This window comes from Poecilia reticulata, chromosome 20 (assembly GCF_904066995.2).
Source record: "Poecilia reticulata chromosome 20, P_reticulata-male-v2, whole genome shotgun sequence".
NCBI lineage: Eukaryota > Metazoa > Chordata > Actinopteri > Cyprinodontiformes > Poeciliidae > Poecilia > Poecilia reticulata.
The window spans coordinates 26,262,302-26,288,213 of NC_088849.1; the positions used below are offsets into that span (position 1 = coordinate 26,262,302).

The following is a 25,912-nucleotide window of genomic DNA, read 5'->3' on the forward strand; positions in this document are numbered from 1 at the left end:
GAGGGAATCAGGAATGTTTTGTGTTTCAGAGGGAATCAGGAATGTTTTGTTTTTCAGAGGGAATCAGGAATGTTTTGTTTTTCAGAGGGAATCAGGAATGTTTTGTGTTTCAGAGGGAATCAGGAATGTTTTGTGTTTCAGAGGGAATCAGGAATGTTACAGAGGGAATCAGGAATGTTTTGTGTTTCAGATGGAATCAGGAATGTTTTGTGTTTCAGAGGGAATACCGCAGGGACTTTGAGGAGCAGGTGAAGGGCAAAGCTTTGCTGGAAGCGGATCAGACTCCAGGATTCCTGGCGGCCCGGAACGCCAGCAGCCTGCTGAGCGAGGTACCGAACATTACAGCCTGATGGACTCCATGTTCGCATCACAGCTTCATGGCCTCCATGGGAATCAGCTGGAATCAAACTGGAAATATTTTTATTGAATTTGAGGATTTTCAGATGCCTGAGAATGTAAATGCTCTAAATGTTAATGACGGTTTTCTGAATGTTTGATGATGCGTCACATGGACCACATGGCTTTTCTTATACTGCCCCCTACTGGCTGAAGATGAGCAACAATTTAAACTATTCAAATTATAAATGAGAAGATAATAAATTTTAATAAATTCATGAAGAACTTCTTCACTAAACATTAAGTTAAACGTGTTTAGACTTAAAGGTAAATCATTAATGTTTTTACTAAAGGTAAAATTTATTCATTAGATTTTAATTTTGCAGGTGATTTATGTAGACAGATATTCATTTATTAGTGGAAATGTTTTAACAATTAATTATTGAATTAATGTTTAAAGGAAACAGGAAGTCAAATATTTGTAAATTTAAAAAATAATTTCAAATTTAATTAATATATTTATTTCATTTTAAATCGTTTAACTTTCATGTTCAGTTTTATAAAATTCACCAGTTTATTCCAGTTTAATCAAACGTTCAGATTTAAAGTGAAATTAGTTGATCAGATGGAAGAAGTGAAAATAGATTTTAGTTAATCTCTTAATCAGATGAAAAACGATGAAACGTTTTAGGATCTGGATCTGAACTCACTGACCAGGAGTCGTTTCTGCAGAAGGCGTACAGGAAGGACCTGGAGCAGGAAGTGAAGGGGCGGGGCTTATCTGGGGTCGGCCTGGAGGAAACGCCTGAGCTTCTGAGGGTGAAGAAAGCCAGTCAGATTCTGAACCAGGTGAGACCGACCGGAACCAAAACCAGGAAATAAAACGCTGTGAGTCTGAGTGCAGGGTTTTGTCTCTGCAGAAGGAATACCGGCGGGATCTGGAGACGGAGATCCTGGGGAAAGGGATGGAGCTGAGCGCCGACGTCCTGGAGATCCAGAGAGCCACCCGGGCCTCGCAGGTCCAGAGCCAGGTACCGGACCGCCAGGCGCTGACGGGTTCAAGACTCATCAGCAGGATTATAGAGGTCTAAACTCTGACATCAGCTTTTAAAGATAAAACTGTTGGTAAAATGGACCAAAGTATTAAATATTAAACTGAAAATCTGGATGATTTTCATGTCTGCTGACTTTAAAATGTCCAGTTTTATTTCAGGGCGTCGTTCACACAGGCTGCAGGCAGGAACAGGACAGCTCTGGGTCTTTAAACCCAGTTAGTCCAAAGCAGTCCACACCGAATAGATGCAAGAAGAATCACATAATAACAGCAACATGGAGAGACAATCATGTTTAATGTAAAATCCAAACATCAGTTGTTCCTGAGAGGCTTTCTGTGTGGTTTTCTTTTACTTAGAGTAAATATTATTAAATCAGCCAAACAAGAACAGACACCTCCAACATACGCCACCTAGTGTTCAAACAGGGTAACTGATAATATACTTATTAGGATTTATTTATCTCTAAATCGTTTTTTCCCACCAACTTAAAAACCAACTGAATTAAAAACTCAAACAGAAACTCAACTAAGCTAATTAGTTTTTAATTATCTTTATTTCCCGTCTGACCTGATGTGAAGCAGAGCTGGGATTTGTGTCGCGCCTGCAGATCATCATATTTTATCATAACTGTGTTGATGTTCTGCAGATATCGTACAAACAGACGGAGCAGCTGAGGGAAAACTCGTACGGGACGCTGACCGACACGCCGGCGCTGCTGCACGCCGCCTACCTCAAAGACGTCTACAGCCAGGTCCGCCTGCTCCCTGCAGGGGGCGCCACCTTCCAACCGTCTGCATCTCTGCCTCTTGTATTGTTAATCCTATTCTCACTAAAACTCTACATCACAGATCATTTCGCCGCCTTTAGACGCTTTAATAATGATGATGATGATATTTAATAAAACGGCTCCATTCCGTGTTTCTGTAGAAGAAGTATAAGGACGAGGCGGAGCAGCTGAAGGGTCGGTACTGCCTGGCGTCAGAAACCCCGGAGATGGAGCGGGTCCGAGCCAACCAGAGACACATCAGCTCTGTGAGAACCAGAACCTGACGGCTCCATGCGCATCACTTCCTGTCCTCTGACCGGCTCTCTGTCGCCACCTAGCTGCGGTACTGCTGGGACTCCAAGCTGATGAGAGGCCTGACGGCGTCGGTCGCCGAGACGCCGGAGATCGTCCTCGCCAGAGAGAACGCCAAGAAGATCAGCGACGTACGCTCACACACCTACACACACACACACACACGCTCACACACACCTACACACACACCTACACACACACACACACACACACACACACGCTCACACACCTACACACACGCTCACACACACACACTCACGCTCACACACCTACACCCCCCCCACCCCCCCCCCACACACACACACAGTAAAGTTTAACACGCTCAAACTGCAGATTTTCTATTCAGTCCCTCTGAAACAAAATTGACTGTAAAAAGTGACAGAAGAGCTGAATTATTTAAAATGAACCAAAACATGAAACTGTGAACAAAATTGACTGATAAACTGATTATTATTTATCAGATTTGTAATATTTTTAGTACTTTTAATTTGCTAATTTCACCCGTTATTTTTCTATTTTTTAAGGATGTTTCCAGTTTTTTATTTACTCCTGATGAATGTTTTTATCTTCTTTTTTATTTTTAAATATTAATTATTTTTCGACTGAAACCTTAAAAATCCAGAAGTTTTTTCAGGATGTTTGGTCCAGATCAGGTAAATAGGAAGGAATTGGAAACGGATCAGAACCGGTTAGTAAACTCTGTGTGTGCAGCGGCTGGCTGACCTCTGGTTCTGTTCAGGTCCAGTACAGAGAGGAGGTGGGTCATGGTACTCCAGTCAAGGACACGCCTGAGATGGAGCGAGTCCGACGGAACCAGGAGAACGTCAGCTCAGTGAGTAGGAGGTCCAAAGACATGCTGGTTCTGGTGGAACCGCAGAGATCCGACCCATTCGGTTGAGCTGATTGGAGGAAAATGTTCCGTACGTTAGAATCTGTTTCCTGAATCTCGTCAGGTGAAGTACAGGCAGAGCACCAAGGCCTGCAGCGTGGGAGTGACTCCAGAACTGGAGCGGGTCAAACAGAACCAGCAGAACATCAGCTCGGCAAGACGCACACACACACGCACACGCACGCACACACGCACACGCACGCACACACACACACGCACACGCACACACACGCACGCACACACACACACGCACACGCACGCACACACACACACACACACACGCACACACACACACACACGCACACACCCCCCCCCACGCACACACACACACACACGCACACACACGCACACACCCCCACACACACACACACACACGCACACGCACACACCCCCCCCCACGCACACACACACACACGCACACGCACACACACGCACACACCCCCACACACACACACACACACACGCACACGCACACACCCCCCCCCACGCACACACACACACACACACACACACTCTGCCTCCATTACGTATCCGTCCATTCTAAAGTAAAACATCCAGAACCTTTGGGTCCCACCTGGTACCGTCGGGCGCCATGTTGGTTCTGATTCCAGTTTCCGTCACAGGAAGCTGGTTTATGGGCGACCCCTGACCCATAAGCCTTTGCTCCTCGGTAACCTGTGTGTCTGAACAGGTCCGGTACCAGCGCGGCCTGCAGGAGCTGAGGGGGCGGAGCCTCAGCGAGCTGGACACGCCCGAGTACCAGCGGGTCAGACGGACCCAGGACTCGGTCTCCATGGTAGCGGCCCGGTTGCCCTGGCAACCCAAGTGGCGTGGCACAGAGGGTGGGGCCGCTGCACGGACACTAACCCCCACCTGCAGGGAACGAGGTCACCATAGTAACGGAAACACAGAGGAGTGTTTTCATTTAACACACCTGATGTTTGGGTTTTATCTGCTCACTGACCAAATGCACCCTGAGCTGCATGTGTGTTGGAGTGTGTGTGTGTGTGTGTGTGTGTGTGTGTGTGTGTGTGTGTGTGTGTGTTGGTGTGTGTGTGTGTATGTTGGAGTGTGTGTTGGTGTGTGTGTGCGTGTGTTGGTGTGTATGTTGGTGTGTGTGTGCGTGTGTTGGTGTGTGTGTGTGTGTGTGTGTGTGTGTGTGTGTTGGTGTGTGTGTGCGTGTGTTGGTGTGTGTGTTGGTGTGTGTGTGTGTATGTTGGAGTGTGTGTTGGTGTGTGTGTGCGTGTGTTGGTGTGTATGTTGGAGTGTGTTCCCTCCTCTTCAGGTCACCAGCGTCTCTCCGTTTGTTCCTCCAGGCTAAGTACCATGAGGACTTTGAGCGGACCAGAGGTCGGGGCTTCACGCCCGGATTGGACGATCCCAGCATGGAGCGCTACCAGAGAGCCAATCAGATGATGGGGGAGGCGGCCTACGCCAAGGGGATCCACCCCCAGGCGGTGGAGATGGACCGGCGGCCCGGAGGCATCATCGTAGGTCAGTGAATGAGTTTGGAGAACGAATTCAGACGAATCCTCCTGCCTGAGGCTGGTGGAGGAAAACGGACTGGAAATATTTAACTGTGTGTTCAGGGTGTGATTTCTGTTTTTTACATGTATTCAGGAGACGAATACATGTAAAAATAGACCCTGTTAGAATCAACATGGTAAAGGCACAACCAACACTGTCAGCAGATGGCGCTGTTGCCCCCAAAATGAATCAAAAATAAACTTCTTTCTTCTTCCTGGAAATTAAGAGGAGATACAAAGATTGAGTTGGTTTAGTTTAGTTTGTTATATTTCCTTCTAAACTGGAAACTATAAGCAGTTTCTTTTGGTTGCTATATTGTTTTGCCTCCACAGACAGGAGTTGTTGATTTTATTTTAATAACTTTCACTACACCTAAAGCCATTAAAGTTTTAAAAACATTAACAGTTTTTTTTTTTTTTTCTTTCTACTAGTGAAATGTTCCTGTTGCCGTGACTTCATATCGTTCTCCTTCCATCTTCAGATTAAATATTTTGGATATAAAATCATTTTTATGCTTTTTAAGTTTTCATTCTTCACACATTTTACTGTAAAATCAGATTCTTTCTAAATATTTCATCTGTTTTCAGGATCTTTCAGCAGAAACTGGAACATTTCTCTGTTTGTTTTGGTTTTATTGCAGTTGTAACTCAGACTAATGTGGTTCATGGACTGAATAATGTTTCTCCCCTGTGAAGACCTGAAGGTGTGGAGGACAGATCCAGGCTCCATCTTTGATTTTGACCCTGTAGAGGACAACATTCAGTCCAAAAGTCTGCGCAGGATGTCGGGTAGATGAGCGAACGTTTCAGCCACGTGTTCAGAGCCACTAAAAACATGTTTATTATTTAACATGTGATTTAACTTTAATTCACCAACACGATCAAATGTTTCACAGTTTAAAACACGACTGGATTTAGAAACATCACCGATAAATCAGCATGTTGTTGTTCTGTTTGCTTCATTATAATGACCAAAATATAAAATATGTCCATGTCATTTATAGAACAAAAACAGATCATTATAAATGATGGAAATAAAATGTCATTATGTGTGAAAACAATCTGAAAAATTAATTCATTTGGTACAAAAGAAAAAACTAAAGCAAGTGAGGAGTAGAGGTAGGAAATGGTTAAAACAAAACTCCAAGATTAAATGTTTTGGTTTTAAAAAAAATATATTTTATACTTAGAATAATCAAACTTTAAGAATAAAATCTTAAAGTTCAGGCTGGAAAAGAAGCATCTGTTTTGTCAAAGTTAATTTATAATCTGAGTTATTTAGATTGATGTAATAACTTAGAAATGTATATTTAAGCATTTTAAACTCAGGACTCATATTTTGCAGAGTCACAGCAGAGAAAAATAATAAAAACAGCCTAACAAGAACATTTCAATACATTCTGAAATAAAATATGTTTATTGTGGAAAAAGAAACAGAAACTGTGAAATCAAATCACTAAACAGCAGGAACCTCAGTTTCTTTCTGGTTCAAACATAAACATTTAACCTCAGGTTCAATGAAGCGTTTTATATTCAATAACTGATCAATAACTGAGCCATTCCTTTAAAACCTGAATATTCCAGTAACATCCAGGACTTTAAATAATTAACAGTGTTTCTTCATATTAACTCGACTAACTGCTGTTTTTAAAAATCAAAAGTTTTTTCTGAGCTGAATTATTTTTCCTTTTCTCTCCTCTTGCTCTGCGGCTGCTGGGTTCTTCCTGGCGCTGCGCTGCCACCTGGTGGCGGCCGCCTGGCAGAGCGCGCCGGCCGCAGGCTGAGCAGCCAGCTGTCCCAGCAGTCTGCCAGCTCTGTGACCTCTGACCTCTGGGACCGCAGCGGCAGCAGCACTCCTGGTATCTGTGGCCTCACAGCAGAGAAAACCTGATTTCTAACCTTTGACCCGAGTCTTCCTCAGACAGACTCACCTTCGTCTTCCTCAGAGGACAGGATGGGACGCTGCAGGATGCTGACCTCCTCTCTCTCTCTCTGTGTGTGTGTGTGTGTGTGTGTGTGTGTGTGTGTGTGTGTGTGTGTGTGTGTGTGTGTGTGTGTGTGTGTGTGTGTGTGTGTGTGTGTGTGTGTGTCCAGCTCCCGTCCTGCCCGGTGCGTACCACCACCACCATCATCATCAGGGCGTCCAGCAGCAGCCGCAGTTCCACGGCTACATGCATCAGACCAGCATGTCGTCGGTCCGATCCGTCACCTCGCCGCCGCACTCCGCCACATTGGTACGCCGCTGAGCGCCGCGCATCACACACTCACACACTCACACACACCTCCATTAAGTAATCACACCCCTGATCAAGATGCTGATCACAACAAAACGGTTCTTAAAGGTTTTATACTTAAAAAGTTGTTTTGATTCTGCAGAAATGTAGCTACGCACTTTTCAGATCTGGTTACGGAAGAAAACCAGTTAGCGATCAGCAGAAGAGCTGAGCCTGGACTGGACAACAGCAGCCTGAGATATTATGGGATGTTTGGATCAGAAGGTCTCGGCCGTTTGGCCCTCAGTCCATAAAACTGAGTCAGACCAAACTCTGTTGATTCAGTCCTTCCAGTTGTTCATACAAATTCACTCAAAATTAACAGAACCCATGCATAATTTATCATTTCGAGTTTGTTCAAAAGTTCCTGCAACGATGGTGAAAACATTGGTTTGAAGTGATACTGAGTCCTGCCTGCAGGGGGCAGTGTTTCTTACTTCTACTCCACTGCTGACTCAGCATATAAAGAATAAAAATGTTTGGTCAATCAAAACAAGGCCAATCTGCCTGCTTGGTTTTTGTTTTTTTCCGTATTTGTACATTTTGGAAACAGATTAATGAAGAAAAATGACAAAATCCTAAAGTGGCAACAGAAACTCAGTGATTCTGATGAACCAAATGCTGAATACGTCTGGGAACGTTTGGAGACCTGAAATGATTTTCCGTCCCCTCTGAGGTTTTCTCTGTTCCCCTGCAGCGAGTTTACCGGGCGCTGTACGACTACGCGGCCCAGGACCACGACGAGGTGTCCTTCAGGGACGGAGACGTCATCGTCAACGCCCAGCCCATCGACGAGGGCTGGATGTACGGCACCGTGCAGCGGACCGGCAAGTCCGGCATGCTGCCCGCAAACTACGTGGAGTGTTGCAACTGAACAGGGAGGAAGAGGAGGAGGAGGAAGAGGAGGAGGAGGAAGAGCTGGAGTCCTTCAGGGTGAAAACTTTCAACGCTCTCAGATGCTGGTGATGATTTTATTTCAGGGGTCCTTTATGTTCCACCAGCTGCAGAAATGACGTCCAACATGTTCTCCGCTGAACCTTTTAGTCATCAGCCAATCAGACGCCTGGAAATTCACTGAGGAAGAGGAGGATGTGTGTGAGAGGCTGAGGTTCTGATCAACCACAGGAAAGAAAATTAGTTGGAGGGAAAAAAAGCTCTGATGGTTAAGTGAACTGAGACAAACTGAAAGAGGTGGTCTAGTCCAAGTTTCAGGTTGAAGTTCTGTGATATTTCTTCCTCTGTCTGTTTTTTTGTTGTTGTTTTTCTCCACACATCGCTGTCCACACTAATTCACTCAGATCTAATCTGGATGATTTTTCTTCCACTAAACTTTCTGACAAAGTGAAAGGAAGCAGAAAGTTTATGATCAGAACGAACTGAAAGAAAACGTTTCCGCCCTGAAGCTGCTGTTAGCAAACGAAGCTACATCCACTCTGACACTGGATTATAATCCCAGATTATTTCATCTCGTTTAATATTTAGTCATTTACACGTTTAATTTTTATTGGCTGATTTTCTATAACTTTTATTCATGTATTTAAAAATGAAGGGAGCATTTCACACTGACTTTAATCTAAATCTGAGTTAGTGTCTCAAATTTAAATAGACAACTTAATGTTTATTATTTTGTTTTATTAATATTTATAAATTAATTTTCATTATTGGCATCCTGTATAAAGTTGCCTCCTCTCGTACTAAAGTTATAAATATCATGTACCAGATTAGCCCGTTATTATTTTGGGTTCAGTCATTAACAAACCAGTGAGGCTGTTTTAATGGACCTGCTGCTTCCCAGGGATGAAACCAGTTGAGTTTTTCTCTTTGGTCATGAAGTTTAAATATTTCTTTTTCTACATTGTTCCTGATAAAATCAGAATATCTTCAGGTTCAACCGGATCAGTTGTTTCTCTAAATGACAAACTGAATATGCAACATTTTGGTTATTTAATAAATAAAATCAGCCATATTTAACCGTTTCAGGTCGATCTGTGTTAAAGTCACAGCCAATAAAACGCGTCTTCTCATGACCTTCATGGGGTCGTTTATGGACTTTATCGGAGTAAAGCTGAGATTTTATCTTCAGTTTCATCCACAGAGCAATAAAGGCAGAATTTACCCCCATGTGGTGATTTTAGAGCAGAAACTGAAAAATGTCTGTTTGGGTTTATTTAAAAACAAGTGAAAATCACTGCAGACATTTTGTTAGGAGAAAAACAAAAACGAAGAAAGATGCAAAAAATTCCACATTTTCTTTTTGGCTCTTTTATTTTGAAGTGATTCAGCTGAAGGAATGGAGAACAGATAAACGAGTTCATCCTCAGTTTGTTTGATGACCAGTTTGGTTTTTGTAATTTATGTGTTGAATAAATTCCACATAGACTAAAAGTCTCAATTTGGGTCAGAAACAGCCACACTGACCTCTGTGTGTTTTTTATTTTTAACATTTTTCTGTGCAGATAAGTGAATTTTTCATGTGTTTGGACTGAAGCTGCGTGAGAACATGAAACTTTTCTGTCCGTCTGAATATCTTCACTCCTGATTTTGGACATGAATATTTGAATTTGTCTCCAGTGTGTCATATTTTTATGGATTTGTTGTCTTGCTGTGATGAATGCATCTGATCATGTTCTGAATATATGCATCACTAAAGCTGGAGAACATTTATAATGTTTGGTTTTCTGGAAAATAGCTGGTATGATTTGCAAAATATATCTGTATGTTCATTTTTGAAAGAAACACTTTGAGACTTTTTTTGATTTTGCTTTGAGGGTTTTTGACATTCTCTGTATTATTAGTTATATGTCATTAATAGTCTGTAACTTAACACAGGTTATAATCAACTTATTTAGATTTTATTTGGAATGATCAATCACTCTTTTCAGTTTTTATCATAACTGTTCCATAAAATAAAAAATTAATAAAATGAAAAATGAACAGCCTCGTTATTCTTTAGAGATGTGTACTTTCTGGGTCTGCCATTAAATTTACTGATATTTGTTCTGAAATTTTCCAGCCCAATTCTAGATGACTTACATTCCTTCCTAATATTAAAATGTGTACAAATATTTACATTTTTATCAGGAAATTTGACGTTGAGATATTTTTCTTGATGAATTATTAGAACAGTTTAGCTCAAAATTTATTTATTTGTTTATATATTTATTTATTTGGACTTTCACTGTATTCAGATTGTAATACACGCGCTCGGACGGCAGGGGGCAGCAGGTGTTCGCTGCCAGTTCCTCCTGCTCTAGTGCCACAGCAGAAGAAGTCACCTGGGAACGGAGGCGCTTCAGCCTTGCAGTCTGACCGACACTGAATGAAAACGCACTGATTCCTGTTTGAAAATGATGAAGTTTCTGCCTAAACTGTTGCTGCTACTGCTGTTAGCCTTCCCGGTGACCATTCTCCTCAATGGTGAGTTTCAAGTTGTCTGTTTTGAGGTTTAGACGGAGGTTATCCACCATGCTGGTGTTAGCAGTGGAGCTAACTAGCTAATGAGAGCTAGGCCGTACGCAGGTTGAGAACTGCAATAAAACCAAGATTTTTTTTCACATGAAATGCGTATTTATGAAAATGTAAAGGGTTTGGTATGGCATCCGTATCTTTGCTGGTCACTAATTGTTGATAATTTTACATTTAACATATTAATTTCAGCTGTCATGAAAGCAGTTGCTGCTCGTGTTTAGACTGACGTGTCCTTAGCGTTAGCTGTTAGCCGGAGAGCGAACATGAAAGTCGCCTCCTCATATATTAATTTAACAGTAAACTAATGAAGCTACATGTGAGGTCAGTAATGTGTCTGTTAACAGCAGAGAGCAGGAAACGCCGCTAAAAGGCGTCATTAGTTTAAGACGGGTCAGTTTGTCCCGAGCTGGTCATTTAGGAAATAATCTCAGAATGAAGTGGTTTAATTTTATTCTCTGTTTTCTATTGATCTACAGTCTAAGTTTGATTATTTGGTCTAAAGTAAGAACTAAAGCTGTGAGATCAATCCTGAAGTTCACATCCGGTTTGACAGGAGAATAATGTACCATAATAAATCAACTTCATTTCTAATTATCATTGAATGTGATGAACTTATGTATTTTACCAAAAGCTTTATTTTGTTGTTGTTTTTGTCTGAGTGAATGTAAATTAACTACATGTTTCTGTGTTTTGTCCATAATTGGACGTTTCTGCTAATTATTTGCTATATAATCAAAACCAAAATTCAGTTCTAATTTTTGCCACATTATTTATATTGATCTCCATTTCTATCTATTTTAAGGAATCCTCTTTGTTTCTGGGTCACTAAATAACCCGTCTTATTTCCTTCCTTCTAACTTTTTGTTCCTCTTCTTTAAATCTAATATATATATTAATATTTGTGTCAGCTTTAATTTACATTGACTTTTGATTTGATCCCAGTTTGGACCTTTAAACAGAATATTTTTTAATTTGTGAAACTGGGTCCAGCATCTCCATGGCAGCTGTGAATCAAAAGTTTGTTGCTATATAACGTCCCAGGGTGGACGAGTCCTTATTGTCTCGTCCACCCTGTTGAGGACAAACTTTATCATATCATGATAATATTGATAATCTGACTGTATGATGTCAGGAAAACGCCTCCAACTGTCTGGATCTGATGTTAATCATCTTCATCACCGTCATCATCTTCATCATCTTGGTCCTGCTTTAGTTTCCAGAAACTCTGAGACACTAAAGAGTTTAAAAAGTTTCATCAGTTCTTCTCTGTGATCTTCAGGCCCGGTGGTGAGCGCCCAGGATCTGACGGAGGATGAGGAGGCTGAGGCTGTGGATGAAGACGTTGTGGATGATGTGACGGCTGAAGATGAGGATGATGAAGCTGAAGTAGAAGACGATGAAAACACAGAACTGGTGAGGTTTGGATTGACCTCCACCTCTCTGCTCGGTCCTTAGAGACATTAAACATGGCAAATGTTTCATAAAATGTGGATTTTAATTTGTATTAGTCAGCTGGTTTGGTTGTGACCTCACTTCCTGTTTCTGTTCAGACGGAGGAGAAAGATGAGGAAGAGGAGGCGCTGGTGGGAGAGGTGAAGGCTTCGCCCAACGCCGACACCACCATCCTGTTCGTCAAAGGAGAAGGTGATGGTTGTTCTGACCCGGTTCTCTGGTTCTGCTCTGACCCGGTTCTCTGGTTCTGCTCTGACCCGGTTCTCTGGTTCTGCTCTGACCCGGTTCTCTGGTTCTGCTCTGATCCGGTTCTCTGGTTCTGCTCTGACCCGGTTCTCTCTGACCCGGTTCTCTCTCCCAGACTTCCCGGCCAACAACATTGTGAAGTTCCTTCTGGGTTTCACCAACAAGGGAGGAGAGAACTTCATGGTGGATTCTCTGGACGCCTCCTTCCGTTACCCTCAGGTACTGGTAGAACCCGACCCGGTAGAACCCGGCTCGGTAGAACCCGGCCCGGTTACCCTGTGATCTGACCCGGTTGTGTCGTTGCCAGGACTACCAGTTCTACATCCAGAACTTCACGGCGCTGCAGCTGGGCACCGTGGTTCCTCCGGGCCGCCAGGCCACCTTCGAGTACTCCTTCATCCCGGCCGAGCCGATGGGAGGCCGGCCGTTTGGACTCGTCATCAACCTCAACTACAAGGACAGCAGCGTAAGGACCGGCCTGGCCGACCGGACCAGAACCTGCTGCTGACCTCTGACCTCTCTCCTCCTCTTCCTCCTGCAGGGAAACGTCTTCCAGGACGCCGTCTTCAACCAGACCGTCACCATCACTGAGAAGGAGGACGGGCTGGACGGAGAAACGTAAACACTGCAGAGTCCTGGTTCTGGTTCTGGTTCTGGTCCAGCCGGTCTAACTTCTCCTCTCTGTTGCTTCCAGGATCTTCATGTACGTCTTCCTGTCCGGTCTGGGTCTGCTCGTCATCGTCGGCCTTCATCAGCTGCTGGAGTCCAGAAAGGTCAGAGTGTGTCAGAGGTCAGAGGTCAGAGGTCAGGCTGCTGAGCAGTAGACCTGTCATCACTAGAGCTGCTGGACCAAAAACTGAAAGTTATAGAGATTAACGATAATATTGTTTTCAACTGATAAAACACTAATGATTCTGAAAGATCAATAAACTTTATCTGGAGCTGGAAGATATTTTAATATCCAAAATAAATAAAACAAATTCATAATTCATAAAATGAATTCTGAAGAGTTTGTAAAAAAAACTGTCCAGTTGAGTTGAAAACACCAGACTGAACTTTTATCATCCAGTGTTTGATGGAAAAATGATAAATTATGTAAATTTATTCTGACAGATTAAAGTTCCACTTCCTGTTTAGACGTTGAGAAGAACTTCTGTAGCGTTCACCTTTAACCTTTGAACTGTGTTGTGACTGAGTGTCACAGTCATTACTGTCCCACTGACACAAAAGCTGCTGTTGAAACATTCCTGGATCTGATCAATAAAATGAGATCAGTCATTTTCATTCTGATGATCAATATTTTCTGATTATGTTTACAGAAACATAATAATGTATTTAATTTATGGTTTTTATTTGTTTTGGTTTCTTTTTTGTCTTTGATATTTGAAATATCAGTTTATTGATCTCTGAGAAGGCAGACATGATTTATTATCAGTACATCAGATGAAAATGGTCTAAACAACAATATTGTTTATCACAATAATTACTGCAACAAACTATTGAACTGATGGAGGAGAAAATAGTAAAACCATCAACAATAAAAACACTGAGTTCTCAAACATCATTCATTAGAATTTGTGAGGTTTATTAAGGTTTATTAATGAAAATTCTATCATGTAATTAAGTTTCTGATGATAAATGATGTAGCACCTGCTGACCCTGCGTTGACCTCTTGACCTCTGTCTGCCTGCAGAGGCGGCGCCCGGCTCCTAAGGTGGAAACGGGAACATCGAGCCACAACGACGTGGATCTGAGCTGGATCCCTCAGGAGACGCTCAACCAGATCAGTACGTACCACTCTACTGCTGCTGGACAGGTGGTCTAGTCCAAGGCCGCCCCCACAGTAACCTTTGAACCCTCAGAGCTTGTGGTTCACTTACCTTCCTCTGTCTCTCTCTCCCTTTCCTTGCTGTCGTGTTTTTCCTGCGTCTTCAGTGCAGAGCCGCAGAGGTGAGGCTGCTGCATGTTTCTGTGTGTGTGTGTGTGTGTGTGTGTGTGTGTGTGTGTGTGTGTGTGTGTGTGTGTGTGACAGGAAGCTGATTCTACTTCTGCAGCTCTATGATCCAGTTTATTCCTCTGGATCTCTTTCTCTCCTGGATTCCTTCAGTTTCTCTGCTGCTTTTCAACATTTCTCCCTTTTTCTACTTGATGCTTCAGAATCAGAGAAACTTTGTTTGATCGACTGATGAAACATTTTCTCCAGGAAATCTATAAAAACCTGAGAGCTTCTTCATCCTTCAGGGACTAAAATCCTGTTTCCTGTCAAACTGGAGTTTATAGGAATCTAGTGGATCCCTGTTAATACCTAATCTTCATTAGAATTAAAATTCTTTAACAATCCATTTAGATAGTTTATCTTCAAAACAATGTAAACAATTTAAACCTGTAAATTGGGTCTAGTTTTCATCTCATTGTTAAATCTGGAACAGTAATGATTCCTGTTTAGTCAGTTTCATGTGTCTGCGACCCCGCAGCCTGCCTGCTGCCCTGCAGCCTGCCTTAAGACCCCGCAGCCTGCCTTAAGACCCCGCAGCCTGCCTTAAGACCCCGCAGCCTGCCTTAAGACCCCGCAGCCTGCCTTAAGACCCCGCAGCCTGTCTGCTGCCCCGCAGCCTGCCTTAAGACCCCGCAGCCTGCCTTAAGACCCCGCAGCCTGCCTTAAGACCCCGCAGCCTGCCTTAAGACCCCGCAGCCTGCCTTAAGACCCCGCAGCCTGCCTTAAGACCCCGCAGCCTGCCTTAAGACCCCGCAGCCTGCCTTAAGACCCCGCAGCCTGCCCGAAGACCCCGCAGCCTGCCTTAAGACCCCGCAGCCTGCCCGAAGACCCCGCAGCCTGCCTGCTGCCCCGCAGCCTGCCTTAAGACCCCGCAGCCTGCCTTAAGACCCCGCAGCCTGCCTTAAGACCCCGCAGCCTGCCTTAAGACCCCGCAGCCTGTCTGCTGCCCCGCAGCCTGCCTTAAGACCCCGCAGCCTGCCTTAAGACCCCGCAGCCTGCCTTAAGACCCCGCAGCCTGCCTTAAGACCCCGCAGCCTGCCTTAAGACCCCGCAGCCTGCCTTAAGACCCCGCAGCCTGCCTGCTGCCCCGCAGCCTGCCTTAAGACCCCGCAGCCTGCCTTAAGACCCCGCAGCCTGCCTTAAGACCCCGCAGCCTGCCTGCTGCCCCGCAGCCTGCCTTAAGACCCCGCAGCCTGCCTTAAGACCCCGCAGCCTGTCTGCTGCCCCGCAGCCTGCCTTAAGACCCCGCAGCCTGCCTTAAGACCCCGCAGCCTGCCTGCTGCCCCGCAGCCTGCCTTAAGACCCCGCAGCCTGCCTTAAGACCCCGCAGCCTGCCTTAAGACCCCGCAGCCTGCCTTAAGACCCCGCAGCCTGCCCGAAGACCCCGCAGCCTGCCTTAAGACCCCGCAGCCTGCCTTAAGACCCCGCAGCCTGCCTGCTGCCCCGCAGCCTGCCTTAAGACCCCGCAGCCTGCCTTAAGACCCCGCAGCCTGCCTGCTGCCCCGCAGCCTGCCTTAAGACCCCGCAGCCTGTCTGCTGCCCCGCAGCCTGCCTTAAGACCCCGCAGCCTGCCTTAAGACCCCGCAGCCTGCCTGCTGCCCCGCAGCCTGCCTTAAGACCCCGCAGCCTGCCTTAAGACCCCGCAGCCTGCCCGAAGACCCCGCAGCCTGCCCGAAGACCCCGCAGCCTGCCTTAAGACCCCGCAGCCTGCCTTAAGACCCCGCAGCCTGCCTTAAGACCCCGCAGCCTGCCTTAAGACCCCGCAGCCTGCCCGAAGACCCCGCAGCCTGCCTTAAGACCCCGCAGCCTGCCTTAAGACCCCGCAGCCTGCCTGCTGCCCCGCAGCCTGCCTTAAGACCCCGCAGCCTGCCTTAAGACCTGCAGCCTGCCCGAAGACCCCGCAGCCTGCCTTAAGACCCCGCAGCCTGCCCGAAGACCCCGCAGCCTGCCTTAAGACCCCGCAGCCTGCCTTAAGACCCCGCAGCCTGCCTGCTGCCCCACAGCCTGCCTTAAGACCCCGCAGCCTGTCTGCTGCCCCGCAGCCTGCCTTAAGACCCCGCAGCCTGCCTTAAGACCCCGCAGCCTGCCTTAAGACCCCGCAGCCTGCCCGAAGACCCCGCAGCCTGCCCTAAGACCCCGCAGCCTGCCTTAAGACCCCGCAGCCTGCCTGCTGCCCCGCAGCCTGCCTTAAGACCCCGCAGCCTGCCTGCTGCCCCGCAGCCTGCCTTAAGACCCCGCAGCCTGCCTGCTGCCCCGCAGCCTGCCTTAAGACCCCGCAGCCTGTCTGCTGCCCCGCAGCCTGCCTTAAGACCCCGCAGCCTGCCTTAAGACCCCGCAGCCTGCCTTAAGACCCCGCAGCCTGCCTGCTGCCCCGCAGCCTGCCTTAAGACCCCGCAGCCTGCCTTAAGACCCCGCAGCCTGCCTTAAGACCCCGCAGCCTGCCTTAAGACCCCGCAGCCTGCCCGAAGACCCCGCAGCCTGCCTTAAGACCCCGCAGCCTGCCTGCTGCCCCGCAGCCTGCCTTAAGACCCCGCAGCCTGCCTTAAGACCCCGCAGCCTGCCTTAAGACCCCGCAGCCTGCCTTAAGACCCCGCAGCCTGCCTTAAGACCCCGCAGCCTGCCTTAAGACCCCGCAGCCTGCCTTAAGACCCCGCAGCCTGCCTTAAGACCCCGCAGCCTGCCTGCTGCCCCGCAGCCTGTCGGTTCACGCTGAGCGTTTGTTTGGATGTTGAGCCAGATTCTCGTTTCGTTCTCCAGACAAAGCTTCTCCCAGACGATCTCCTCGCAAGCGGAACCAGAAACGCTCGGCCGGCTCAGACGAGTGACGGGCCCCATGGCAACCCTTCATCTGTCCGCCATGACAGGAGGAAGAGGAGGACTGAGGGCCGTCTGAGCGCGCTCAGTCCGTCCGTCTGCTGAGGAACTTGAACCAGTGCCAAGCACAGCGACGGCTGGCTCCACTTTCAGCTTAAAGACTGTCGAACACACACACACACACACACACACACACACGACTCCACTGCTTTTCAGTTAAAGGTTGTTTTGTTTTTTCTAACCAGAGGAGAGGATTTGTTGTTTTTTAAGCCGTAGTGATAAACTGCTGTCGTTGCCTGGAGACGGCGCCGCCTGCTGTTTCCTCTCTGCCTCGTGTTTCACTTTCAGCTTCAGGATGTTTGTGGGAGGGAGCAGCTTTTGTCGACTCAGCAGGTTAAACACTGGTTGGTTAGTCGCAGCCCTGACCCAGTTCCTCTTTAGATGAACTTTCATCTCCTGCTCTCCACTTGATGCTTTTCTTTAGTTTCAGGGTTTGAATCTGAAACGTTGTCAACATTTGGATCACTTTGAATTTTTTAAACTTTCTGTCAATCTTTTAGTTTTTTTATGTTGGAAAATCTCACCTTTTCTCTTACATTTATGCCACCAAACATCCTGATATCTGATCAGAAAACCTCTAAATTTGATTGATTAAAGTTAATTTTTATGCCGTTAATGATTTCTCCCTGAAATCTGGATTAATCCAGAATAAAAACAGGTTAAATCTGCAGCCTGGTGAATTAAAAAGGTCTGTAGCTGCTTGTGGTGATGCGTTCAGGGTCATCGGGTATTTTATGATTTGTTTCATGAGGCTGGGCTCCTGTAGAGGTGATCTGGAGGTTTTTCTGGGTAATGGTCTAGTTAAAACCTGCTGAACGGTTTCTCTCCAAGCCGCCCGTCTGGACCCAGAACCTCCACCATCAGGTCGGGAAGACGTTGAACTGGAAGCACTGGTTTCTGGAAAATGAAGTGGCTAATATATTCCAGTTTGGTCTTAAATGGGCGGGGCTTCTGTGGTGTTTGACTCACCACCAGGGGGCGGTGTTTGCGGTTCAGAGGCTGTTTGTTGGATTCTGTTAATTTGAATTTTACTGTGAAGAATCGGAACAAGCAGCGGAGACTCGGCTCTTCCTGGACTGACGTCATTCAGTTTCAGGCTTTTTCTTTGATTTGCTTTTGAAGATGCAGAAAATAAACTGATGATTTGCTGTAAAAATGCTTCTGTTTTCTTTTCACTTTTGTTGTGTAAAAATAACATCATTTTTGTTCCAATTTTCATATTTTTTATTGAACAACCTAGAAATGATACTTTATATTTTCATACGTCACTTCAGTGCCATTTTATGTCAATAACCGTGTGTGTCACAGACGAATATTCAGTTTGCAATCCTTCAATTTGCCACCAGATGTCGCTGCATCTTTGTTTTTCATAAAATTTCTATTTTTTTTATTCACCAAAATAGATTTTAGGACAAGTTGCTAGAACTGAAAGATCAACCTGGAAAGTGGAGACCTTAATTTGTTTAAGGCCTGGAAGAAATTATTTACTACAACCTTTTATTTGAAGGCTTTTTGTAAAAACATGATCGGCCATTTTGTGGTTTCCAGGATTTCATCCATGCAGTATTCCATAAACGAACATCTGAATAAATTGGGACATCACTGAAATGTTGGTCCGTTGTGTTCAGAACATCAGCACCACCAACGGTTTTAATCCTGGGAAAAGGGGCGGAGCTTAAATAATTGGTTATTTGCTGACATGTTTATTGACAAACTTTAGCTCGGCTGATTGTAACCATGGTAACACAATCATACTTTTAGTAACATTTTTACAAACTTTCCAGTTATTTTAAATGTTAAAATAGTTTTAATTTATGGACCATCTGAAACCATCAAATATCACTTAAATTTTAATTCTGAAACATTTCAGATCTGGTTTGTTTGAATTCATTTATTGGAGGCACAAGCAGCAGCTTAGCTCTCGCCTTTCTGTGGACGATGCCCCGTAGATTCTCTGTCTGGTTCTGGTCAGGCCCGTTTGCTGGTGTTACCATGGTTACTCAAGCAGATGTTGGTACTGTTGGCAGTGTGGGCCGGTGCCAGGTCCTGCTGGAAAGTGAAATCATTTCCGTAAAGCTGGTGAGCAGAAGGAACCATAAAGTCCTCCTGAACGTTCTGGAAGAAGTTTTCTTGAAACCACAGTGGACCAGAACCAGCAGAAAACATGGTGACCCAAACCAACACACCCAGTGATCATCGTCCTAAATCTGGAGGAAAACGCGAGACTTTAAAAGAAAACAAAAATTGCTGGGTTGCAGTTGACGTAGTACCGACGTCAAGCAAAAATAGCGGGTCAGGATGTGAATGCTAATGGTTCACAATAAAGTGACTCAATTCCAATTTTTTTGTCAAATCGAATTTTTATTTTTTTTTCACACTTCCACATAAACGCGACCTGACCTGTACGTGTTCTCCAGTGTCCCGCATGCGCAGTAGAGGCCACAATAGCGTCAGCGTTCTGACAACTATCCCAGCATGCACCACGCGCTTCTTCTTCTACGGGCAAAAATGAAGTTGGCGGCTGCTTACCGTAGTTGCTAGACCTGTTGTGGCTCAATATTGGTCCATATATAAGGCTCACCGGATTATAAGGCGCACTGTTGGCTTTTCAGGAAATTGAAGGTTTTTTAGGCGCCTTGTAGTGCGGAAAATACGGTGAGCAATTTACGGCTCTGACGGGATGTGATATGGAGAGGAAAAGTGTAAAATGTGTTTTAACTCCAATGGTTTCAGAAAAAACTACAGAGATATATTTTATGCTCTACCTTTTATATTCTGATATTTATCTTATCCTTTCTGCTATTGAAGCCTATTTTCTTAGTTTTAACGATAGACATAATATAAGGATATATTCTGTCTATGCCTAGAATTGTCATCACTTTTCACCCCTTTTCCGCGCCCTTGGGCATTATTAAAACATTCAATCAGCAAATGCCATCCAGAGGTCTGGTAATTAATGTAGGTAATTAATCAGAAAATTGATCTGTTGGAGCTACTGCAAGCATTCGTTTTAGTTTGCATTCTACCTTTTCAATACATTTAAGAGTTAGAAGCTTTTAAAAATGTCTCGTATCACTTCTATGCAGATGATACTGTCATGGAAAAAATGCTTTAACAAGAAATGTATTCCAATCTGATTAGTTACTCCTGTGTTCAAACTTTTATAGTAAAGGAGTATTCTTGTTCCTAATTTATTCAAATAAGGCGTATCTCTGCTCTTTAGTTAGAAACTCAGTGTGATTTGTTTCCAAGATCAAACACCAGTTGTCACCATTATCTAAACAAAGTGGTAGCAGAGCTTCTCCTCCACTGGCCTGAACTCAGGATGTTTTATGGCTTTTCACAGACCAGTGTGAAGCTGGAACCTCTGATTGTTTCCCACACAGACAAAGGGCAGAACAGAAGATCTGCTGTAACTACAGGTAGCATAAATGTCAATAGGGCAGAATAAGTTATTAATCTGAAATTAGGCTATTTCAATCAAGACATGTTGCTAAGTTTTAAAACGATCATATTTTAAATTTATTTTCTTGATAGATTTATCCATATATATATATATATACTATAGATAGATAGATTTATATATATATATATTATTTATATTATATATATTATTTATATAGATTTATATATAACTATTATACTATATATATATCACTATATATATATAGTGATATATATATATATATATATATTAATATATATATATATCAATCTATGAATATATATTTATATAGATTTATATATAGAACTATATAAATATTTTATATATGTATATATAGATAGAACGATAGATATATTTATCTATAAATATATATATAGTTATATATATAACTACACGTAGATAGATAGATAGATAGATAGATAGATAGATAGATAGATAGATAGATAGATAGATAGATAGATAGATAGATAGATAGATAGATAGATAGATAGATAGACAGACAGGTGGGTAGGTAGTTAGGTAGGTAGGTAGGTAGGTAGGTAGGTAGGTAGGTAGGTAGGTAGGTAGGTAGGTAGGTAGGTAGGTAGGTAGGTAGGTAGGTAGGTAGGTAGGTAGGAAGGAAGGAAGGAAGGAAGGAAGGAAGGAAGGAAGGAAGGAAGGAAGGAAGGAAGGAAGGAAGGAAGGAAGGAAGGAAGGAAGGAAGGAAGGAAGGAAGGAAGGAAGGAAGGAAGGATACTCCTGAGTTTCCACCTACCTGTGCTCCAGAGCCCACGCCTCCAGCCGGTCTTCCAGGTCCGTTTCCTCCGCCGGCGCCGTCCGCCTCCATGACTCCGGTTCCCGTGCTGACGACGTCCGCCAGACCTCCTTCGAGGAGTCCGCCTCCTGGTTCTTCGTTTTTTGTTGGGCTTTTTTGGGAAAAACAGGTATTGTTGTGATCCCTGTTTTCCGTGTAGTTATTTTCAGGTTTTCTGTGTTTCTGTTCCTGTCTTCCCTGTTGATTGCTTCCCAGGTGTGTCTTGTTTCCTGATTACCTTCCCTATGTATTTAGGTCCACCTTCCTCGTCTATGGTACTTCTGTTCTGCCACTGCATGTCTTCTTCCTTGGTGTTCCATGTGTTACCTGTGCTGCTGGATCCAGACTCAGAGACCTGTCCCAATTCAGAGGACGATTCTGACCCGGCAGGTCCCGGGTTGGAGAACGATTTTGACTCGTAGGGACTGAAAGGCCGGTCCAGGCTCGGAGGCTGGTCCAGGCTCAGAAGCAGGTCCAGGCTCTGAGGCAGGTCCTGACTCGGAGGCAGGTCCTGATTCTGAGGCAGGTCCAGGCTCTGAGGCAGGTCCAGGCTCTGAGGCAGGTCCAGGCTCAGAGGCAGGTCCAGGCTCGGGGGCAGGTCCAGGCTCGGAGTCCGGTCCTGACTCGGAGGCCGGTCCTGACTCGGAGGCAGGTCCAGGCTCAGAGGCTGGTCCAGGCTCGGAGTCCGGTCCTGACTCGGAGGCCGGTCCTGACTCGGAGGCAGGTCCAGGCTCTGAGGCAGGTCCAGGCTCTGAGGCAGGTCCAGGCTCGGGGGCAGGTCCAGGCTCGGAGGCTGGTCCAGGCTCGGAGTCCGGTCCTGACTCGGAGGCCGGTCCTGACTCGGAGGCAGGTCCAGGCTCGGGGGCAGGTCCAGGCTCTGAGGCAGGTCCAGGCTCGGGGGCAGGTCCAGGCTCAGAGGCTGGTCCAGGCTCGGAGTCCGGTCCTGACTCGGAGGCCGGTCCTGACTCGGAGGCAGGTCCAGGCTCTGAGGCAGGTCCAGGCTCTGAGGCAGGTCCAGGCTCGGGGGCAGGTCCAGGCTCGGAGGCTGGTCCAGGCTCGGAGTCCGGTCCTGACTCGGAGGCCGGTCCTGACTCGGAGGCAGGTCCAGGCTCTGAGGCAGGTCCAGGCTCTGGGGCAGGTCCAGGCTCGGGGGCAGGTCCAGGCTCGGAGGCTGGTCCAGGCTCGGAGTCCGGTCCTGACTCGGAGGCCGGTCCTGACTCGGAGGCAGGTCCAGGCTCAGAAGCAGGTCCAGGCTCTGAGGCAGGTCCTGACTCGGAGGCCGGTCCTGACTCGGAGGCAGCTCCAGCCTCGGAGGCCGGTCCTGACTCGGAGGCAGGTCCAGGCTCGGGGGCAGGTCCAGGCTCTGAGGCAGGTCCAGGCTCGGGGGCAGGTCCAGGCTCAGAGGCTGGTCCAGGCTCGGAGTCCGGTCCTGACTCGGAGGCCGGTCCTGACTCGGAGGCAGGTCCAGGCTCTGAGGCAGGTCCAGGCTCTGAGGCAGGTCCAGGCTCGGGGGCAGGTCCAGGCTCGGAGGCTGGTCCAGGCTCGGAGTCCGGTCCTGACTCGGAGGCCGGTCCTGACTCGGAGGCAGGTCCAGGCTCTGAGGCAGGTCCAGGCTCTGGGGCAGGTCCAGGCTCGGGGGCAGGTCCAGGCTCGGAGGCTGGTCCAGGCTCGGAGTCCGGTCCTGACTCGGAGGCCGGTCCTGACTCGGAGGCAGGTCCAGGCTCAGAAGCAGGTCCAGGCTCTGAGGCAGGTCCTGACTCGGAGGCCGGTCCTGACTCGGAGGCAGCTCCAGCCTCGGAGGCCGGTCCTGACTCGGAGGCAGGTCCAGGCTCAGAAGCAGGTCCAGGCTCTGAGGCAGGTCCTGACTCGGAGGCCGGTCCTGACTCGGAGGCAAGTCCAGGCTCAGAAGCAGGTCCAGGCTCTGAGGCAGGTCCTGACTCGGAGGCAGGTCCAGGCTCAGAAGCAGGTCCAGGCTCTGAGGCAGGTCCAACCTTGGAGGCAGGTTCCCACTCAGAGTCCACTCCTGACTCAGAGTCCGGTTCCGAGTCCGCGTCCATACCTGAGTCATAGTCACGTTCCGACTCTGAGTCTTGTTTCAAGTCAGAGTGCAGTTCCAATCCAGTGTCCAGTACCGAGTCATAGTGATTTCGTCCTTGAATTTCGTGGTCATCTGAACTGTCTCCACAGCAGACGGCATGTTGTATCCACTGCCAGGCCCTTTTAAGATGACTTGTCTTTAAATGGACCTTTCTGGGACGGGAAAGGGTTCTTCTGAAACATTCAAAGACCTTATAGATGACTATTCTGTTGTCTCTTTTGAGCATCTTAAAAAGGAAATCTTTAACTGTCCTGCGATTTCCACACAACAGTTGAAAGATATCCTGGCAGAGTTTTTCTTCCATGCCGTCGAAAATGATAAAATCTATATCTTTCACTTTGTCCCAAAGTTTATCACCGAGCTTCTTTTGCACAAAAATGGTGTGTTTAATTTTGTTTGCAGTATATCTTGACTGAAGACGGGACTTGTCAATGAATTGCCATAGAATATTGTTGACCACTTTTCGTCTATCTTCTTCAGTTCCATGTTTGAAACCCATCCGTGTCCCGTCCCTCAAAAACTGTCCAGGGTCGAAGCCTGCCTGGGTATAGTCCTCACTCAGGCAGTTTCATTTGAAAACAAGTCGTCCTCAGTATCATAAAAGGTGTTTTTGATCTTTCTTTTTGTTTCTGCAAACATTTTCCTTTGAGCAGAAGGATTCTCCAGGTGGTGTTTGATTTTTTTGACTATAACTTCACGCCCTTCTGGAGAATCAAGAAGTCCAATTAAATGCAGCCCAGAAGCAAAGTGGAATTCGTCTTCAGCAAGGCTTTGGAAAATCCGTTCACTGAGATCTTCTGAAACCTCTGACAGTGCATCCACATTTAATCCTCCTGTTTGTTTCAGAAGTAAGGTCAAAACTTCCTGGTGTTCCTGCCAAAAGGTTTCTCTCACGATATGCAGAGTCGGTTCATCTGCTGCCTTGTCAATCACTTGCCAGAGAAGTCCATCGAGGAAGTTAATATTGGTATAATCTAGGAAAGTTTGTCTTTGCTCGACCGTGTTAAACCACCTTGTTTCTTCTTCTTGCCAAAAAGAGACCTTAGGTGTGAAATGCTCTTGACTTTGTGAATTTTTCTCACACGTCTTCATTGCTAAGGTGTCTAAATAATCTTCTCTAAGGCAGTTTTCACTCGAATACAAGTAGGGAAAAAGTCTTTCTGATCTTTCTAACCAGAGAATTATCTGAGTCCGTGACTCTATGATGTCATAGAGTCACGAACTCTATGACATCACAAAGTTGTCCTTTGAAAGGCCTTATGACACAGACATCCTTTGAAGTCATGCTGATGACATTGTTGTCAGCAGCATGGCAACTGTTGCTAGGTTTAATAATAGCACACAGTGAGCATACACTATGAAAAAAAGAGAATCTGTGGGCAATAAATACATTATATTCCCACAAGTCTGACCTGGAAGTGGGGGATGGCAGGGAACCATCGGTCCCTCCTCTTCTTCTGCAAACTTTGTGCTATTTTCACCATTCAACTTTTATACTACTCAGCTTCCTGTCATAGAACAGGAGTACTGACTATCTATCATACCCGTCAATCCAGCATACCTTACGGTAATGCGCACATCGATGTTACGTCACATACTGCTTACTCAGTAGATTTCTTATAAATCCGTCATACCTGTGTTATGTTTCTCAGACATTTACGGTAAATTTTATTTAATTAAGCTGCTATGTTAATCAAACATATTAACATAAATGATTTTTGCTGTTTCCAATATCGTTACCAAACTGTAAACAAGACATTAGTCCCGTTTAGCGTCTCTATTACTACAAATACTGTTTGACTATAAATTTGGTCCCGCGGGATATTTTGTCCCTGTAGCTAATCTACCTTTTTAATATTTCAATTTTTTTTTTTAACTGCACGGAATATGTCCTAAATAAAGCATGAATACCGCTGGATGCTAAATATATTATTTAAAAAAAGCATAAATAACTCTGGATGCTGAATATATTATAAAAAAAGCATAAATAACTCTGGATGCTGAATATATTATAAAAAAAGCATAAATAACTCTGGATGCTGAATATATTATAAAAAAAGCATAAATAACTCTGGATGCTGAATATATTATAAAAAAAAGCATAAATAACTCTGGATGCTGAATATATTATAAAATAAAGCATAAATAACTCTGGATGCTGAATATATTATAAAATAAAGCATAAATAACTCTGGATGCTGACCGAAGCTGTTAGGCAACGAGCAGGACAACATCTTTCTGGACACTGCGTGGAAATAACTAGATTTTTCTTATTTTAATTTTTTTATTTACCGTAAACGTCCGAGAAATAAAACTCAAAATGAGACTTCTACAGGTATGACGGATTTACAAGAAACGTAACATCGATGTGCGCATGCGCATT

The 25,912-nt window shown here is 45.5% G+C and overlaps 3 protein-coding genes across 4 annotated transcripts in view; 2 read left to right on the forward strand and 1 right to left on the reverse strand.

Annotated features, from left to right (window-relative positions):
• LOC103457026 (uncharacterized) overlaps nt 1–7,117 on the forward strand; it is a 39,165-nt gene extending 32,048 nt beyond the window's left edge. The window contains exons 57-66 of the mRNA XM_081601758.1: nt 219–329; nt 1,069–1,185; nt 1,257–1,367; nt 2,038–2,142; nt 2,319–2,423; nt 2,496–2,600; nt 3,209–3,301; nt 3,423–3,512; nt 4,050–4,852; nt 6,979–7,117. Coding sequence (XP_081457884.1) covers nt 219–329; nt 1,069–1,185; nt 1,257–1,367; nt 2,038–2,142; nt 2,319–2,423; nt 2,496–2,600; nt 3,209–3,301; nt 3,423–3,512; nt 4,050–4,679 — 1,467 coding nt within the window. The 3' untranslated portion in view covers nt 4,680–4,852; nt 6,979–7,117. The remainder of the gene's footprint in view (nt 1–218; nt 330–1,068; nt 1,186–1,256; nt 1,368–2,037; nt 2,143–2,318; nt 2,424–2,495; nt 2,601–3,208; nt 3,302–3,422; nt 3,513–4,049; nt 4,853–6,978) is intronic.
• A 3,284-nt stretch (nt 7,118–10,401) lies between these two features.
• ssr1 (signal sequence receptor, alpha) lies at nt 10,402–18,351 on the forward strand. Of its 2 annotated transcripts, XM_008396863.3 has the most exons (10): nt 10,402–10,574; nt 11,905–12,038; nt 12,176–12,269; nt 12,439–12,542; nt 12,631–12,789; nt 12,865–12,941; nt 13,018–13,096; nt 14,017–14,110; nt 14,259–14,273; nt 17,077–18,351. In XM_008396863.3, the coding sequence occupies exons 1-10, from the start codon at nt 10,505–10,507 to the stop codon at nt 17,142–17,144; spliced, it is 894 nt and encodes a 297-aa protein (XP_008395085.1). In that variant the 5' UTR covers nt 10,402–10,504; the 3' UTR covers nt 17,145–18,351. The 2 variants fall into 2 exon arrangements, with proteins under 2 accessions (XP_008395085.1, XP_008395086.1); XM_008396864.3 differs by lacking the exon at nt 14,259–14,273.
• Nucleotides 18,352–19,154: 803 nt separating this feature from the next.
• Nucleotides 19,155–23,499, reverse strand: LOC145549498 (uncharacterized). The gene is made up of 4 exons (XM_081602026.1): nt 23,036–23,499; nt 21,670–22,864; nt 21,393–21,543; nt 19,155–19,242 (listed from the first exon to the last, which is right to left on the reverse strand). The coding sequence occupies exons 1-4, from the start codon at nt 23,497–23,499 to the stop codon at nt 19,190–19,192; spliced, it is 1,863 nt and encodes a 620-aa protein (XP_081458152.1). The 3' UTR covers nt 19,155–19,189.
• Between the last annotated feature and the right edge of the window lie 2,413 nt (nt 23,500–25,912).

Coding starts and splice junctions, on each gene's coding strand:
- LOC145549498 (XM_081602026.1), bottom strand. CDS start 23,499: ATGACTCAGGTATGGACGCGGACTCGGAACCGGACTCTGAGTCAGGAG. Junction 22,865..23,035: donor CTGCCCCAGAGCCTGGACCT/GCCTCAGAGCCT, acceptor CCGGCCTCCGAG/TCAGGACCGGACTCCGAGCC. Junction 21,544..21,669: donor GACCTAAATACATAGGGAAG/GTAATCAGGAAA, acceptor TTCCCAAAAAAG/CCCAACAAAAAACGAAGAAC.
- ssr1 (XM_008396863.3), top strand. CDS start 10,505: ATGATGAAGTTTCTGCCTAAACTGTTGCTGCTACTGCTGTTAGCCTTC. Junction 12,543..12,630: donor CCTCCTTCCGTTACCCTCAG/GTACTGGTAGAA, acceptor TGTCGTTGCCAG/GACTACCAGTTCTACATCCA. Junction 13,097..14,016: donor AGCTGCTGGAGTCCAGAAAG/GTCAGAGTGTGT, acceptor GTCTGCCTGCAG/AGGCGGCGCCCGGCTCCTAA.